Source organism: Mycteria americana, chromosome 3 (assembly GCF_035582795.1).
Source record: "Mycteria americana isolate JAX WOST 10 ecotype Jacksonville Zoo and Gardens chromosome 3, USCA_MyAme_1.0, whole genome shotgun sequence".
Lineage (NCBI taxonomy): Eukaryota > Metazoa > Chordata > Aves > Ciconiiformes > Ciconiidae > Mycteria > Mycteria americana.
The window spans coordinates 18,120,400-18,135,516 of record NC_134367.1 but is presented as its reverse complement, the minus strand read 5'-3'; the positions used below and the strand labels follow the sequence as shown (position 1 = coordinate 18,135,516).

The following is a 15,117-nucleotide window of genomic DNA, read 5'->3' as shown; positions in this document are numbered from 1 at the left end:
TCAAATCTTAATTATTTTTTGAAAGAAAGCTTATCAATTAAAATCAAAGAAACCGTCATAGCCAAAATTACATTGTGGCACTACTAAAATAAATGATCCCTAAGCAATGTGTATAAGCAATTGCTTTTGTTCTCTGAATCTATTAAATACATTATCTATCACATATCTACAAATAAATGAAGAAAAGTTTCAAACACTTCTAATTTAACAGTTCTCCTTCAGATCAAAATATTTTTTTAACAATCAAGAACAAGTCATTCTTTCTGCATGCATTAAGAGTTAGTTTAGAAACTCTTCTTTCTGTGTATTAAAAAAATACAGAAAAGCACTAAAATATTTAGACTATTTTTGTTAAAGTGTGAACTGTTTGAAATAGATGCACATTAATCCAAATCATTCTTTATAAAAAGCACTCTCCAAAGAATAAATAATGTAAAAGCTTTAGGGATACTGTCATCATGTAAGAGAATCAAAACTGTACTTAAACTGACACATTTTTCAGCGTTAGTGGTTTTCTTAGAGATGCTTGGAGAACATTAGTCTAAAAAGTATTTGCCATGCAAAAGCTAAAAGCAGCTTGTCAAAACAAACCTCAAGGCTAGTAATGAGCATTAGTTTACAGACAGCCCAGCATGAAGCGCCAGTATGATAGCTTCTGAAATAAGTGAATGATAACTCACAGAAAGTGGCTGTACCTGTCTGCTTTTGTTTAACCCAGACTTACACGGCTTTGAGAAAAGGACAAAACAGAATGAAAAGAAACAAGAGCTTAAAGCTACATCAGAAAGGTTGGACATACAGATGACATGCTTTGAAGTATACAGAGGAAATCAGTGTTAGGACAGAAACGGGATATTTTCATAATGTGATTAAACTTTTAAGATAGACCTTCAGAATATACATTTAGTACATGCTATACAAATACTATTTTCCTATGAGCAGACTACTCTGTTTTGCACTTGTAAAAAAGCGACACTTGCTGTATTTTGTTTGCATAAAAGTTTTACACTTCTGATGGAAAATCCTGCTTTTAACCAAACATTCTCCTGCCCTGTCAAGATCACTTTACACCACCAGTGTATCTCAAATAACTTTGAAACTTTGTATCTAAGCACACACATCCCCCACCCCCCCAAAAAAGCAAACTAGCCCCCCCCCCCCCCCCCCCCCCCCCCAAGAACTGAAAAGGTACTTCTTTTAAGAACAAATATTCAAAGCACAAAAATGCTATACAAAAGCACCTGGAAAATCCATATAAGAAAACTCCCATGCCACACACTTTCATTCATGTGCAAACTTTTGAAAAGCACTTCCAGTTTCTAAATGAGTATTGTATGTTTATCTACACTACATGCTCTGGGCCATGTTAGTTCTCATTCTAAGCACACATACTACACTTAAGGTATTATATATTCAATGCAGTATGAAAAATTTATTTAAACAAAGTAATTATATTGCAACAAGCTGCATCCTAACAAGTCATAATTAACAATGCAAACTAAAGCACACAAGTTTATGACAGATAACCACTGCAAATGCTAGTTTGATTTCCAACATAATAGGGGATACTATGAACAGATATTGGTAACACTACAATCCAATGATAAAGTCATCAGAAGAGCACTCTAGAAGTTTTTGCAGTTCCTGTCAGAAATAACTATTTGTATAGTAAAGGCAGCAGAAACACATTAGCTCCATCACAGATGTGAAAAGGTTGACATCTGATGTCAAGCCCATTTTCACTAGTGATTTAAGCTGATACACTAAAATTTGCAATGCACCTTCATGTTGATACAACTACATAGATGGTATTGCTAAACTTACCAGTTTGACATCTATGTTTTGATCTATTAAGTAAAGAACAGTAAACTAGTCTGAGATAGACAAGTTTCATCATCAGCAACAGAATTCAAATATAAAAGGTCGCAGAAGTCAACCTATTGATACAGGATGACTACTGTCAAAATATTTCTGATTTCCACTAAGCTAACCTAGACTTACAAGACTTTATTTTACAAGACTAATGATTAGCATCTAAAATTTCAGAACTCAGTCAACTCCAGTGTCAGACTTACAACAATGGCAGGGTCTTAACTAGATCATGTAACATCCTCAACACAACTCTGCCAACTCATGCAATGAGTAGCAGTGATGATCTGTGTAAAAAAAATTGATACTCCTGAAGAAACTGGTTTTTTGCCCTGTAAGACATAGAACATTCAAAAGAATGATTACTCTCTATTTTACACAGACGTAAAATTGCAACATTTCTGGATCCTTGCCAGATTTGCATGAAAGACAATTTTGATTCTAATTCTACACGCTCCTCTTGTTTTCAATCATCAAACCAGTTACACATCTTGGTGTTCATTAACTACTTTGTACAGTTTTTTGGTTTATTTCATTGCATGCACCAATCCATTTAGTAAGTAAAAGCTGTATCATTTATATAGTGGCAATGACCCATCAATTAAGAGCTACCTAAAGAGCTGGATGAAATTATTGTACCCATCACCTCTGGATAATTGCAGTACCTAAACCAAGTACAATGTTGTTTCCTTTCAAACAAATTTCAATAAAGTCGACAAAATAAGTGTTTTTAGAATAGATGAAACCCTGATGACGTATCCTGTCAGGCTCTTCTTTACTGAGAGGGTGGTCAAACACTGAACAGGCTTCCTCGAGAGGTGGTTGATGCCCCAAGCCTGTCAGTGTTTAAGAGGCATTTGGACAAGGCCCTTAACAACTTGCTTTAAGTTGGTCAGCCCTGAATAGCTCAGGCAGTTGGACTAGATGATTGTTGTAGGTCCCTTTCAACTGAAATAGTCTAGTCTAGTCTATTCTAATTACCATACCCTGACTAACAACATTCTTGCAAACTACCCAAGAGATTTTTAAAAATTCAAAATTTTAGATTTACACTGTAGGTTAAATATTGCTAAATCTTAGAAAATCTGTACTACACAGATTCACAGTAGTATAAATTAAACTCAAAAACAGATCTAAGAAAATCCTCCATTATTGTTATTTCAAACAAAGTTTCCTTTTAATGTAATAACTCCTGGATTTTCTTACCTACAGCCAATACACTACATAACTTACACGAGTCTTTTAAATTGCTGCTTGAAACTGCAGCCTATGTGTGCTTAATGTAGACACTCGGAGCAGCAAGCAGAAGAGCAACCCGGTCCAGGTCTGCTGCTGGAGCTCATTCACTACTTTGCCCTGAGACTAAACCCCACTTTTCCAGTCCTGTGTCTGTTCTCACACTCAGAGATACACACATACTTCAGCCATCATTCTACTACTTTTGCAAAAGTTCTTACTTTTTCTCCTTGCACTGACAAGCTGCAAAGGACTGGGAAGAGAATGGGATACCGAGGTAAGGAATCAAACACAGGGAAGGCATCAGCATCTCCAAAAATATACTACCAGAAAAACTTACTCCAAAGTCATCCCTTCACACAAGGTAGCTAACAACCTGGAAGAGAGAACTTTAGGGTACATTTTCCATTGCATTGCTCATACATGGGTGCTCAAGTGAAGGTTACGTGCAGCTAAATACAGTTCTGGAATTTGTGCAGGTTTTCCTTCATTGCACAACAATGGAAAGACATTTTTGCAATTATTTACTAGAAGAAAAAATAACCGAGATCAAACCGTAACTGTTGCCAACAGCTATTGGCAGCAAGTATTAAGAGAATGACGACAATCATATTAACCTCTTTGCTTTGGTAATAAATAATGATTTTCCATCGATTCCCACACTTAGAGTTAAAACAGATACCCATAAAGAAGACATCTTTGTGTGAATACTTAGGATAAAACAAGTAGTCACAGAAAAGGTAGATGTTAGCATTCTGACTCAAGAATAAGCTTATGACCAGCATTTTTTTTTTTTTTAATTTCCATCAGAAATTGCTTTATACTGTGTTAACTGCAATAGCTTTATGTCACCAGCTAAAGAAGTACGGATCAGGTGAGAGAGCTGACTAAAGCACAAAAACCACAGTTACTTCATTCTAAAATCTAAGCACCAAACGACCAGCTGTCATTCTTCACTCTGTTTAGCTACCACAACACTCTTTCTACTGAAAGCTCACCATAGCTACTGAGAAAGGCAAGGGGAAAACTACTGGGGAAAAATATAATACATCTTATAAGTGAAATATTAGCTCTTAAATCCATTCACGAACTACATTAGTTTTCAACTACTCTATTTGCCCACCAAAGCCACTGATGCAGTGTTAGTGAACTGCAGTTATGATTAATGCAGACTCATTACTGCTGAAAAAGCAATGAGATGCTAAAATTTCCACACCACATGACTACTCATTTACCATTGAGGGGTCTGTGGGTGAAGGAAGCCCCTCAGCAGCATCCTCCTTGATAACATCCTAACAACAACAAAATATTATGGTTTGGGTAAAATGATCAAGGGCTAAACAAAAAATATGAAGCAAACAGTGAATGAGAATGATCTCATAATAATACATAATTCAACAGAAACACATTTGTTTTCCTTAAGTGATTAAAGATTTTACCACCTTTTAATAGCTTTGCTCATTGTATCGATATCCCAGAAATAAAACTGATTGACAAGTGAGGCTTTTACTTTTTTAGCTTTCCTTAGTTCTCAGTTCTTATTTCTGTTTGAACAGCCATCTGTCAGTAAAATAAATACTGTTAAATAGGAATTTTATTATTCTATAGGAAGCTAGAAAAGTCTGCTCATTTTTCCTTTTCAATAGGTCAATAAAGTTGAATTATACGTAGTTACAAAACCAAGCTACAACTGATGCATACTTAAGATAAAATGCATTTTGTTTTACTTAAATATTTAAAACATTCCTTTAAACTTTTTACTTTGGCCTTCCAATTTCTAGTCTTCTCTACAACATTAAAGGATGTAATTTTACCTTATAAAATTTGAATATAAATTCACAAGTAGCACCCTTTTTCTTACAGTATTACACTGTATCAATTTCTTTACTGTAAAGCAGTTGGCATTTTCATTAAAATATTTTCCTGCCAATATTACAGGTTATACTCTTCTAATCTTGATACCTGGATGTTAGAATTGGTTTTCCTCTCTAAGTAATTTCTAAAGTAAAACAAAATACATTTTACATTACATGTTAATAACACCTTTGCTTAAACTATTTGTAGTATAGAGCTTATACTTGTCTAATAGTGAATCATCATTAATAACCTTCATTTTCATTACTCACTATATTTATTGTCTAGGTTAGTATTTGAATTATCCTTCAAAATACTTACTAGGCCATTGTTCTGATCTCTGGACAAACTCGTTTTTAGTGGTGGACGTGAGATGAGATGAGAACTGCCAGGGTAATACCTTGGCATGTAAAGATATGGGGCAAAGAATGGCTATGGAAAAAAAAAATGTAACAAAAAAGGGACAAACAATTACACAAATCAAAATGTAATAATAAAATAAAACTTATTTCAACAAAACACATCCTCTAGTTGAGTTTAGTAAAGTGAAAAATAGCAGTTACTAATAGCTTTCTTTACTTTTTGCATTGAACAGAATTCAGTCAAAAGCTCTGGAGTGAGTTCTTCAAAATCCCTCAGCACCAATGGGTGCTCTGGCATGGTATTCTGGAGGAACAGAGTTGGAGTAGTTTTGGTAGCTACACTCTAACATCTGTTCTGAGTATGGGAAAAGGATTATTTAAGGATAATTCTGATAATTTCACTCTCTCAGACCTGCTAAACCCAAAATTAGATGCTCAGTAAAACTTACAATGTTTCATAATACTGAAGACAACTGCACCGAAAGAAAAAAATGTGATGCATAACAGCATCACTAGAACTTCCTATATTTGTGGTAACCAATCTGAAGACTTCCGCAAATACTAGATTTTATAAATCTATGAATAGATTTCTATAGCAGACAACATTTGAGCTTTGTTTTGTTGGAAATACGTCAATGCATGTTGTTCAATACAAATACCACTTTAAAGGACAATGTTAATTATCATAAAACAAATATCAGAAACATTTTTTAAAAATAGAAATACTTTTTTCCCCCTCCACAAATATCAGTTAACTCTAATCATTATTTTTATAACCAGGTTCCTTTTTATCCCTTTTTACTAACAAATTTCGAGAAAATAAACACTATCCAAGTTTCCAAAAGTCTTATCAGCACATCAGTGTAAAGGGTCCAAATGAGAACTCAGGCTTTTAATAAAGTAACTTCTAGAAGATACAGAGATTTCAAAATCACAAATATAATTCCAACAGAGGACTCCATATGCTCCAATCTTTCAAGTTTTAAAATCAACTGTAAAAACATGTTCCCTGAAATTCACATTCTACCCACTGGCATGCAACAAAACTACTGTGTGTGGTGTGTATGCACAAGCGTGCATTTAAGAGTTATGAACCTTACAACTGGTAATGCAGTTACAAAGTACAAACTGCTTTTCCAATATTGTGAAATTTTGTTTTGACATAACTGTGAATTTGAGTTAAGTTTTGAAATAAAGATTTCCAACTCCTTATCAATTCTCTTTTAAGGCAATGTAATGGAAAGCAACAGACCCTTTAGACTTTAGGAAAACAGAATTACAGTGCTCATTGTTTTCAATTCATTACCCAGTTCTTAAAAAAAAATACACAGAAATCTCAAAATAATGGCTGTATTACATATTCCTGATGTTTCTATACATAGCATTTAAAAAATTGTACTACCCAGCTATTTAACAAAACAGAACATACTATCTGGTTTGTGTTTCTGCACATGACAAGATTCTGAGTAGTCTACTGCACCAAAGTCAGCAGAGAGTAAGTAATTTTATGACTTGATGGCCAATATATGAGGGAGGAGTAAAATTTGTTGAAGTATACCACTTTGGATTTGTCTATAAGGGCTAAAAAACCTTTGCATTCAGAAGCAGCTGTAAATGAACTGAGAAATTAAAGTTTAATTCCTGCAATACATCATCTACTTAGATGGCCTATGCTACAACTTTGAGTAATTTCTGGAAAATACAAATAGTTCCATATTCTTAGCTGCTAGAGGTAGTCTTTGCACACTCTTTCACATGATTACCACAAAAGTTCATATGCTCTTCCAACATATGAAGTGACATGATATTTTGTTTTCTTTGTTTTAAACAGGTAGGAGAACCAATACCTAGCCTTTGCCTGACATCTATTGGTTACTATAGGATGACTCAGAAAATTCACTGATTTAAAACTCTTTTACTGTCATAAGGCACAGATTCTATGGTATTTTCTGGAAATGAAACTCTCTTCAAAAAAAGTTCACGTTATTTCTAGAATAATTAAATGCCTCAGTTTTCCACTAACAGCCTAAACTACGTGGAAAACCTCCAAGCATGAAATGCTTAATGATAATACTGCATTCCAGTGCCTAGCTCTCACTGCAAAGACTATCCTCTGAAACACAGAGTGAGCACCTGTTTGTTGGCTGTGAGTCATCAAACTACAAAGCAATGAAAAAAATTTGTCCAATAAGGCAATTATCCCACAATTCTTTCCCAATTTCTAATTATGCCTGGAGCCTACTTCAGCTACTCCACTGCCTCCCAACCGTGGGATTAATTCTCCATTACAGGCTTGAACTCTACAGACTCAATCTTCATTTGAAGTACGATAATACAGATATCGTGAAAACATGCGATCAATATAAATACATGTTGGGCATAAACCAGTGTAGAACTGTTCTCCAAGTTTGCAGATAGCCTATAAAGCATAAGTGTGGTGTTTATTATTTTTCCAAGATATCAAAAAATTTGCTTCTCTTTGGCAAAAAAAAAAAAAGTCTTCACATATCATAATTTCTAGTTCCCACCCAGGAAATCCCAATTAGACTTGCCTACTACTCTGACCTTCCCCATAAGAAAAATGATCTCCACAACGATCCATGATAGCAGTGATTTTGAGAAGCTGCACTTGAATCCAGCTTGTAGCCAGGCCATTAGACAGTGATAAAAGGTACACGTCCAGCACAGTCCTACACTGAGAGCCAAAGCGCTAAGTTGAAGAGCTTCTAAATGGGACTATAATCTTTCCTTTATGGCTATACAGAGGGAGAATGGGGTTTTAAACCAAAAATGAATAGATTATGTCACTGGAAGTTCAAGGTCCATAACACAGGAGAATCTAAAGAACAAAGCAGAAACATACATAATAAAAAAATTCTATTTCCTAAAAATAAACAAACCGAGTTTTTTCCCACAACAGCTCAAAGGCTTTTTTCTTAAGCACAAATGAATGCTTAAAGACAACAGGACAGGAAACATTTACTGGTCAGAATAAGGCATCTATCCCCAGAACTTAGGGCATTTTTGCATGAAATTCAGGCATCTCCACAGAAGCATTTGAACCCATTGTGTTGTGTCATACAGGTATCCAAGACCTCTCTCAGAAACTTCTACTGGGGAGAGCCTATTCTTCAGTTGCTGTTCTTTTTTTAATCACCATTGTTACAAAAACCTGAGAATTTAAATATGATTGAAAACACTGAAGGAAACAGCCTTCCAGTCTAAATTCTCTACTATTATAAGGTTCTCACCACTTATCTCAGTACGCAGTGTTCACGACAGTACCTTTATGATTCCAAAGTAATGAACATAGCTCTTTGTCAATATTTGAAAGTGTGAAACACTAAAACCAATTACACCTTAGAAGGGCAGTATAAAATTCCAGACAGAAAGGCCAAAACAGAAGTATTTTAGTCTTCAGCAGGCAAAAAAGTAAGCATGCCTGTAAGCCTGTGTATGCACTTAATACAAATGAACAAATAAACTTGATGGTAAGAACAGCTTATAACTCACCAATAATTGCTTTTGTAATGCTTATTAGAGCCAAAAAAACCCATACAAGTTTCAACTGTGTATCACCCCATACTTTAAACCTTGTCATGTACAGTAACACAGACACAAAAACAGGGCTTCCAATTAAACACCTCCTTTAACAAAGCTGAGCTAGTATCAGCATGAAGATTCACGTGGCAAGCATTTATCAGTGATGGACTACTTCAAAGTATACGTCATTTTAAGTTATTTTCAACAAAACAGTGTGTTGTCACTGTATTGAGGGTATATAAGAATAATTTGAGAACAGATAACTTAAAGTTCTGTGCTACATATACTCTTTTCTTCCTTGGTTAACAAGCACTGATTTAGGAATAACTCAATTTTCTTTCCAGCTTATTAGGTTAAACATTTACCTACGGTCAAATCTACTTAAAGGTGAGGCCATTTCCTATATATAGAAGCAAGCTATGACTTGTATCAGCTTTCTACTTTTTTTTCCTGATAGTACTGCAGAAAAAAAAGTAAAAATAAAGTTTAAAAATACTGAATACATCCTACAAAAATAGAAAGTTTAGACTCGATCCAACTATACAGTAAAGTATTTCATTCAGTTTTCAAGTGAGCCATGCCCAGGACTATGTTTTCTGAGGCCCACAAATAGCTAAAAATTATGATTTTTTGCAGTTTATGTTAATTCCTTTAAACTAGTGCAACACCGGTTTAGGGAAAAGATCCCAGAGTAACTTTAAAAAGAGACAAAAGGGAAGACAGACATACATTCTTGTGATGTAGCTCCCCACTTGAGTTTCTATATGTTTTAACCAAAGTCACCAAGAAAAAGCCAGGATCCCTTCCAATGTCTGTGAGCAAGTATGTGAACGATTGAGCAGAGTTTACCCCAGAAAAACAAAAACAACCCTGCAATATTCTACAAGTGAGTAGTGTCTCAAAATGATTTGACCTTTTTTTCCCTTGTGTAATTTGTTTTTCTGATGCAATTTACCACATTTCTCCCCCAGACTACAGTGACTGAACGTTACTGTGAAATCTACCAACTTTTGGACTTTTCTCGATTCCTAAATAAAACTTGCATGGATCTTTTAATATTTTATAGATGACATCTGCAATATTACCAGATTAAATCAGAAGAATGTTAATTGGTTCTTGATTATTTACCCGATTGTAAAATGGATGCTGAGGTCCTGTCATACCACTATAGTAACTGCTATGAGGTTGCGGTGATAAAACTCCGCTATTGAAAGGTCCATTGAAGGAGGTTGTAGAAGAGCAAGCTGATGAAGGCTGACTGAACAGAGATGTTGCCCTAGCAGGTGCCTCATGTAAAGGCAACGTGGGATAAGGAAGTCCCCCAATATTCATTTGATCTCTTGCAGCACGAACATCTGAAAAATAAAAAGGTAAGAAAGAATGAGATTTTGCTTGAAATATTTGAAAAAGTTTTGATTTGTTTGCCAATTCATTACAGTACATTTTTGTGTATTTAACTCCAATCAGAACTCATCAAGTAGAAAGTCAAATTTCACTTTCAGCTGCATTCAGTTGATTTCTCTTGAGGATCACACATACACAGGAGTCTTTAGGCGAGTTAGGACAATTTATTGCATAAATTTACGTAGCATATTAAATGCCTCTAAACGTTCTCTCTCAGAGAGAACAAGTTACAAATCCCAACCCAAATGGGAAGAAATGCAGGAATACATCATTCCAAGTACATCTCTGATGGTAAGCACGTCTGATGTGACAGTCAGACCTGTACTGTTTCTGAAGAGATTAACGCGACAGAGCTTGTGAACAAAGTTAGGCTATCCCACTGCAGCTGTCAAGAGCAGAGAAGGAAGTTGGAAAAAAGTAAGAACAAAAAGGATTCCAGCTGAGGACTGAAGAAAAGTGTCACGACAGAAGACAGGCAAAGAGAACTATTAATACCTGAATTCAGTTCCCATCTAGAATACTGACTGTCATGCCAAAGACTCATAAGAATTCTATTTTAAATTTAAAGTTCTGGTTTTCTTCAAAGCTTTAGCATCTCTTAACAGGTGGAAATGTTAGGTTGCCTTAACCTTACTCCACAGCCAACAGCAATCCCTAAGACTGAACAAGAAGTGCCATACCATGCATCACAGCAATCCACAGCAGCAGTGACCAGTCAGAACATTTAATGCTGAGCAGAGTGTTTTTGCAGAACAGAACATACCTGAACCTGACTGCATTTTTTGAGACTACAAGCAAGTAAAGATAACTGCTTAACAACCACTGCACAATAAACAACACTTGCCTTAGGATGAATTTAAATATCATACTATAGCAGACTAAAAAGTAACTCATGGGTACCAACTGCACAGGTATCTAGTGGGGTATACATCAAATGGATACATCCCACTTTGTTTCATTGGCTTCAGTTCTACAGGATCTTACTGACGCTCCTCAAAATTGCTAACAAAGATCTAGAAGTCAACTTGCATTTCTAGTACTAAAATATCATTGTGTGTATTCATTTCCTCCATCCTCTAAAGCAGTCTTCAAATCAAGAACAATGGATTCCCCCCTCCAAAAGAGCTTTAGTCTAGTATGATCTGGCCTGTACAGCAAAGCTACTAAGTGAAACTGAATGGCCTGTTACTGAAGTCAAATCAGACAATCTGAAGGTCTGATTTGATGAACACATCAGGATGCAGCATAACATGCAAAGTAGCTCTACCTAAAATGAAAAGAAATAATACAATTGCTATTTTCCATTTATTTGAAAGCATACTCACCTGCAATGATTTCTCGTAGCTTGGGATCTAAGTTTACAGTACATGGCAAAAAGGTTCTTACATCACGTGCAACAAGAACAGGTGTTCGTGAAGATAAAAATACTTCAAAGTTCCGTATATCTCCATCAATTTCAAGTAAAGGTTCAACATCTTTAGTTGTAGGAATATTCTTTGAAATTCTGGGGGAAGAAAATTAAATAAATCATAAACCATGTTTATTACAGTATGACTTCCATTTGCATAGTGATATTCTAGGGTGAAATACTAGTACACTTGCATCCATTCTCCCTGTTCTCTGGAAAATGAAGAGAACCCATAAGGAGCTGCACTGTCTGCAGAAAGAACAATTTAACATTTTCTAATATGCAAAAAATCTCAAACTGCTAAGTAATCCGATCTAATTGTATGCTTCAGAGAAATCTCAAAGAAGCCATACAGAAGACTAAAATCAGATCAGGAATTTATAGATCAGTAACATCAGATCCAAAGTAAGAGGAAGTTAACGTTTGTCAACATTAACCTCAAACATCCATTCAAATTCTGATACCCCAATCAGAAATTCCATTTTTATTTAAAAATTTAATTTTAAAAATGTTGAAATTTTATTTAAAAATTTAATTTAAAAATTTCATTTTTAAACTAACATTTCTTGTAACAGGAACAGTCAGGCATCTTAGACATTGATCAAAACCCAACTGTGCATGACTTCATGGTAAAGAGCGGAAAAACAACTGCCTGCTTTCAAGTAATTCACCTTCTAAGACAAGAAGCCACAAACAGAAGAGAACAACAAAACAATGAGACATGATCAATGTAAGGGACTGTCGATGCATTATAACTATTGTCAAGCAACGGTGGGGGTTTTTTTGTAAGCACTAGTATAAAGGACAGTTTTAGGAAGGGACAAGGAGAAGGATTAAATGTTAGCCTTGTGGAAGTTTATGAAAAGCTCCTACCAAATGCAAGCAAGTGATAGAGGCTAACATGATGGGTCAGATAGATGTATCCTATTTGACATCTCATCTCATAGTATCATGACTGGTATCTCATCTGATACCAAATGAGAAAAGATAATCCAAATTAAAGATTACTGAAATGAAAAAATGTTGCTCACACTCAGTATAATAAAAATGGAAATAGTGAAAAGAACACACTGAGAATGGTTGACATGATTATAGTAATGACTATAAAGTGACTGTGACAGCACTCTATATGGATACCAGTGAAGTAATCATATTGTATTTAAAGTAAAAATAGAAAAAAGTTATGAGAAAAAAAAATAAAAATAAAAGATTTTCTATAAATATAAAATGAATGATGCGTCTCACTAGTTAATGGCCTTTCCCAAAGACATATTACGATTGCAGTTCCATGAAAAGGGATGACTTAGCCTAGACATGTTGACTGCTCTGTGAGCTGCTGTAACTTGCTAAAAAGAAGTTAGCATAGCACAAAGAAAGCGTAAGAGTTTGCTCTGATTACTGGACAATTAAAGCAGCTAAGGCAACTGCCAGTGCTGTCGTGGGGAAAGGGAGTGCACTGATGCATGGATGGAAAGGGAGGAAGGAGCCCTCATGTCCACTCAGTAACCTACCAAAGTGCAGCCAAGAATCTCTTACATTAAATAAATACACACTGATGTGTCTATGAAGAGGAACAAACATAACACTTTAAAAAAAAATCTGGTTGTAACTGAATTGTATTTTTAATACCGCTAATGAACTAAATCTATCATTAGCTGAATGATCTTACCTTATTTCACAATTTGTTAGCTTTTTAAAAGCAATAATCTTCTTTTATCTTTATTTTTAGATGCTCCATAAAAAGTAGAATTTTATGTACCATGGGATTATTCCAGAGACAACAGTGGCAGATTTACACAGAATATTTAGCATTTAATGTTAAAAGAAATAAAAGAATTGAGGATCAATGCTAGAGGCTTAAAGTGCCACTCTTTTGCATTAAAAATGTGTTTTAACTGTGTGTTAATCTTTCAATCTGATCTTTTAGGACCGTCTTGCCCTATACTAAAAGTAGAATTAACAAATTCTTACAAATTTTACCAGAAAACATCTGAATGGACCATGTACCTAACAGATGGAGGATACTGCCATACCATGCTGTCATAAGCAGTACCTACAAATAATTTTATTCACAGTGAGATGTTACTTCTACAACATAGGAAAATGTAACAAATATAAAGCATAAAAGCAAGTGTAGCCTACTCTAACAAAGGTTCTGATCCTGTAAATCATTATGAGCAGTCCGGATGGCAGTAGGATTATCCACTTTAGGGAAGTTCAATGCATGTAAGGCTTCACAGGCTCCAGCCTTAAGAGAATAAAAGGGGGTGCTTCTGTAAGAAGAGAAACTTGACACCCAGAAATAGGTTACAGTTTCAAAGAATGGAAACAGTTCATTCTCCAACTTCTTCTTTAAAGAAATCTAATAGGAGCTAAAAGTGGTCCTCACCTCAAGGACTGAATGGTCAAAAAAAAAAAAAAAAGAACATTGCCAGTATCAAAATAAAACTTGTATACTCAACAGCATCTGAGTGTATATTTTACACTAATATTTAGCTACTACCTTAGGTTCTTCTATTTTGCCTTATATAAAACTACGACTAAACTGACTGTAAATGTATATGTTTTTATTCAAACATCAGAAATGTAAAAAAACCAAAACCACTAATGCACACTTTAGTTATATATATTTACTGTGAGTATTCTATACAACAGTTCAACACTGGCAAAATGAAAATTAAGTCACTTTTCAAGTCAGGGACTGAAGAGTTAAAGAGTGGCCTACTTCAACACTTAAATCTACAAAATAAAAAGCCAAAAGAGAATGTGACATAGATTTAAATAAAACACACAGCTGATGAATCACATGAAACAAATTAGCTGAATTTTAATGCCAGCTCTACTTAAGTCTGAACGCGAACAGTGTTCTGAATACGATGAACAAAGCTACTGTTCAGAAGCCAATAGCCCACTGCTGGTGTGCAGACTGAAGTCTCTATTCTAACCTCCTGAGCTCAGTGTCTTAAACTACGCCTTTGAAAGAAATATTTATGTAAATGATAATCTTTTGGCAAAGAGCCACAAAAATTGCATGTGCCTGTACTTCTCAGATAAAAAAGAGAACGTTAGCATGTAAAGCACTTTAGGAGTTACTTTTTCTAAAACATAAGCACACGGATCTAAAAATAAAGCACTGTGAACACCCTATTCTCATTTTGGGGCTAGATTTTCCTGAGGCAGAAGAATTATTCTTTAAATCAGAAACATCAAAAACTGTCAGTGTTACAGAGTGTGTTTCCATGAGAAACTACTTGAATTTAAAAGGAATGAGCCCAAAACAGAACATTACATTGACAGAAGAGAACCTTAGAAATTCATTCCACTATTCTGCACATGTCCTTTCCATGCGCAGCTAAAATTAAAAACTGCTTTCAGTGTGGATTAAGTTATATTTCAACAATGATGGATTATTTCTGGCTTTTTCCTCAAATAAAAATAATT

General features: G+C 34.9%; 1 protein-coding gene across 5 annotated transcripts in view; it reads right to left on the bottom strand.

The window, feature by feature from the left end:
• The window catches only part of KIDINS220 (kinase D interacting substrate 220), an 85,002-nt gene that overhangs the window by 10,847 nt on the left and 59,038 nt on the right, over positions 1 to 15,117 (bottom strand). For 2 of the 5 annotated variants that reach the window (XM_075497994.1, XM_075497997.1), the window contains 4 exons: positions 11,594 to 11,772; positions 9,993 to 10,219; positions 5,281 to 5,391; positions 4,341 to 4,397 (listed from right to left, as the gene is read on the bottom strand). In XM_075497994.1, the coding sequence (XP_075354109.1) occupies positions 4,341 to 4,397; positions 5,281 to 5,391; positions 9,993 to 10,219; positions 11,594 to 11,772 (574 nt within the window). Of the gene's footprint in view, positions 1 to 695; positions 729 to 4,340; positions 4,398 to 5,280; positions 5,392 to 9,992; positions 10,220 to 11,593; positions 11,773 to 15,117 lie in introns of all 5 variants that reach the window. The other 3 variants (XM_075497998.1, XM_075497995.1, XM_075497996.1) reach the window with 3 other exon arrangements.